The sequence below is a fragment of the Buceros rhinoceros genome, unplaced genomic scaffold, assembly GCF_000710305.1.
Source record: "Buceros rhinoceros silvestris isolate BGI_N320 unplaced genomic scaffold, ASM71030v1 scaffold29634, whole genome shotgun sequence".
Taxonomy (NCBI): Eukaryota; Metazoa; Chordata; class Aves; order Bucerotiformes; family Bucerotidae; genus Buceros; species Buceros rhinoceros.
In genome coordinates, this window is record NW_010409285.1 from 4983 (window position 1) to 6535 (window position 1553).

General features: G+C 61.1%; 1 protein-coding gene across 1 annotated transcript in view; it reads right to left on the reverse strand.

Moving 5' to 3' along the window:
- SLC29A4 (solute carrier family 29 (equilibrative nucleoside transporter), member 4) overlaps nucleotides 1–395 on the reverse strand; it is a 5077-nt gene extending 4682 nt beyond the window's left edge. The window contains exon 1 of the mRNA XM_010135200.1: nucleotides 236–395. Within this exon, the coding sequence (XP_010133502.1) occupies nucleotides 236–395 (160 nt within the window). The remainder of the gene's footprint in view (nucleotides 1–235) is intronic.
- Nucleotides 396–1553: the final 1158 nt, after the last annotated feature.

Consider the following 1553-nt stretch of genomic DNA (forward strand, 5'->3'; position numbering starts at 1 on the left):
CCCAAACCCCAGGCTGAAGCTGCAGGCTGGGGGTGAGCCCGGCAGGGCATGAACCCTCAGCTCCTTGCCAACCTGCAGAGCCCACTGCGACGGGATGCTGCGGTGGCTCACATGGGTACAAACAGCTCCAAAAAAAGACACTCTTATGGCATTTCAGGCCATATGAGGCTATTAAACCCATCTTGGGAAGCTCCTAAATGGGTGGGAAACCAGCAGGGACCCTGGCTGCCCTCACCCGGCTCCATGAAAGTGAGGACGCCCTTGGCCTGGCCGCCCCGCTGCAGCTCGTCCTCCTCCAGCTGGTAGCTGTCGAAGCTGAAGCTCATCACCACGTTGCCCTCCGGCGTCCCCACCGGGCTCAGCTCCTTGAAGCGCTCGGCTCCCACCGAACCCATCGTGGCCGACCTGGGAGGGAGAGCAGTGACACCCCCGGGGTGCACAGGTGGCTCACGGCTCCTGTGTCCCCCCTGGGGATCATCTCCTGGGTGATGCCAGGGGTCTGCAAGGGACAGATGGCGTGCGGGTGGCCCTGAGCTTTCACCACCTCACTGTATCGTTGCAACTCCTGTGTTTTTTCCACCTGGAATGGTGCTTTCCCGAGGAGAGCGGCGTTCCTTGACCCATGGGGCAGGAGTTTGGATTTGGGGGGATGAGCGGTGATCCGGGGGGGGGGTCCATGCGAGCCACCTCCGACGCACAGCACTCTCCCCAGCCCAGCTCTGCACCTCATGGGGATGCTACCACTGCCAAATGCTGCTGCGCTTTCCAAAAGCAATTAGAGAAATTAATGGGTGAAAACCACCCACGGAGGGCGGCTGCCAGGGAGGATCTCGGCTGCCTCGGGAAGCCCTCGCTCTCTGCAGGCAACATGCGCTTACTCGGGTTTAGGGCCTTTTTCAGCATCGCTGCTGCCCAGAGTTGGGGCGGATGCACTCCTGCAGCCTTTTCTGGGAGAGGATGGGATACAACCTTGTTTTTAAGGACCTGCTTCTCCAAAGGACCATGGCACAGCGGGGAGATGTTCAGAGAGCAGATGGAGAGACCCCGGCAGCTACCCAAGAGGAGCCGCACCAAATGCATTCCCAGATGAGCTCCCCAAACCCCCGGCATCCTCCAGCGACCCTACAAGAGCCACCCAATACACTGTTCATCCCTCGGGGCCATCCCAACCCAGGCCCTGGGGAGCAGCCCGGGGCAGCTCTGTATTAGGGTGCCAGTCGGCAGATGCCCACCTCCATGCCCACCTCCATGCCCACCACCCACAGAGCACCCAGCCGGCCGCAGGGGATGAGATAAAAAACCCTTCTTGAAGGCAGCAGGTTGAGGCAGGCAAGGGAGGAAAAATTCACGCTGATTTCTCTGGTCTCTGCCAGACACAGCTCCTGCAGGAGCAGAGAGGTTTTTCCAGCCTCTCCCTGGCTGCCAGGATGGGTCGGATACTGGGGAGCCCTGGGGTGGGTGGCAAACGTGGTGCCCACAAACCCTGCGAGCACAATCCTGGAGCCTAAACCCCTACTCGCTGCAGGGGCCGGTGGCACAGAGCAGCCCTGCCA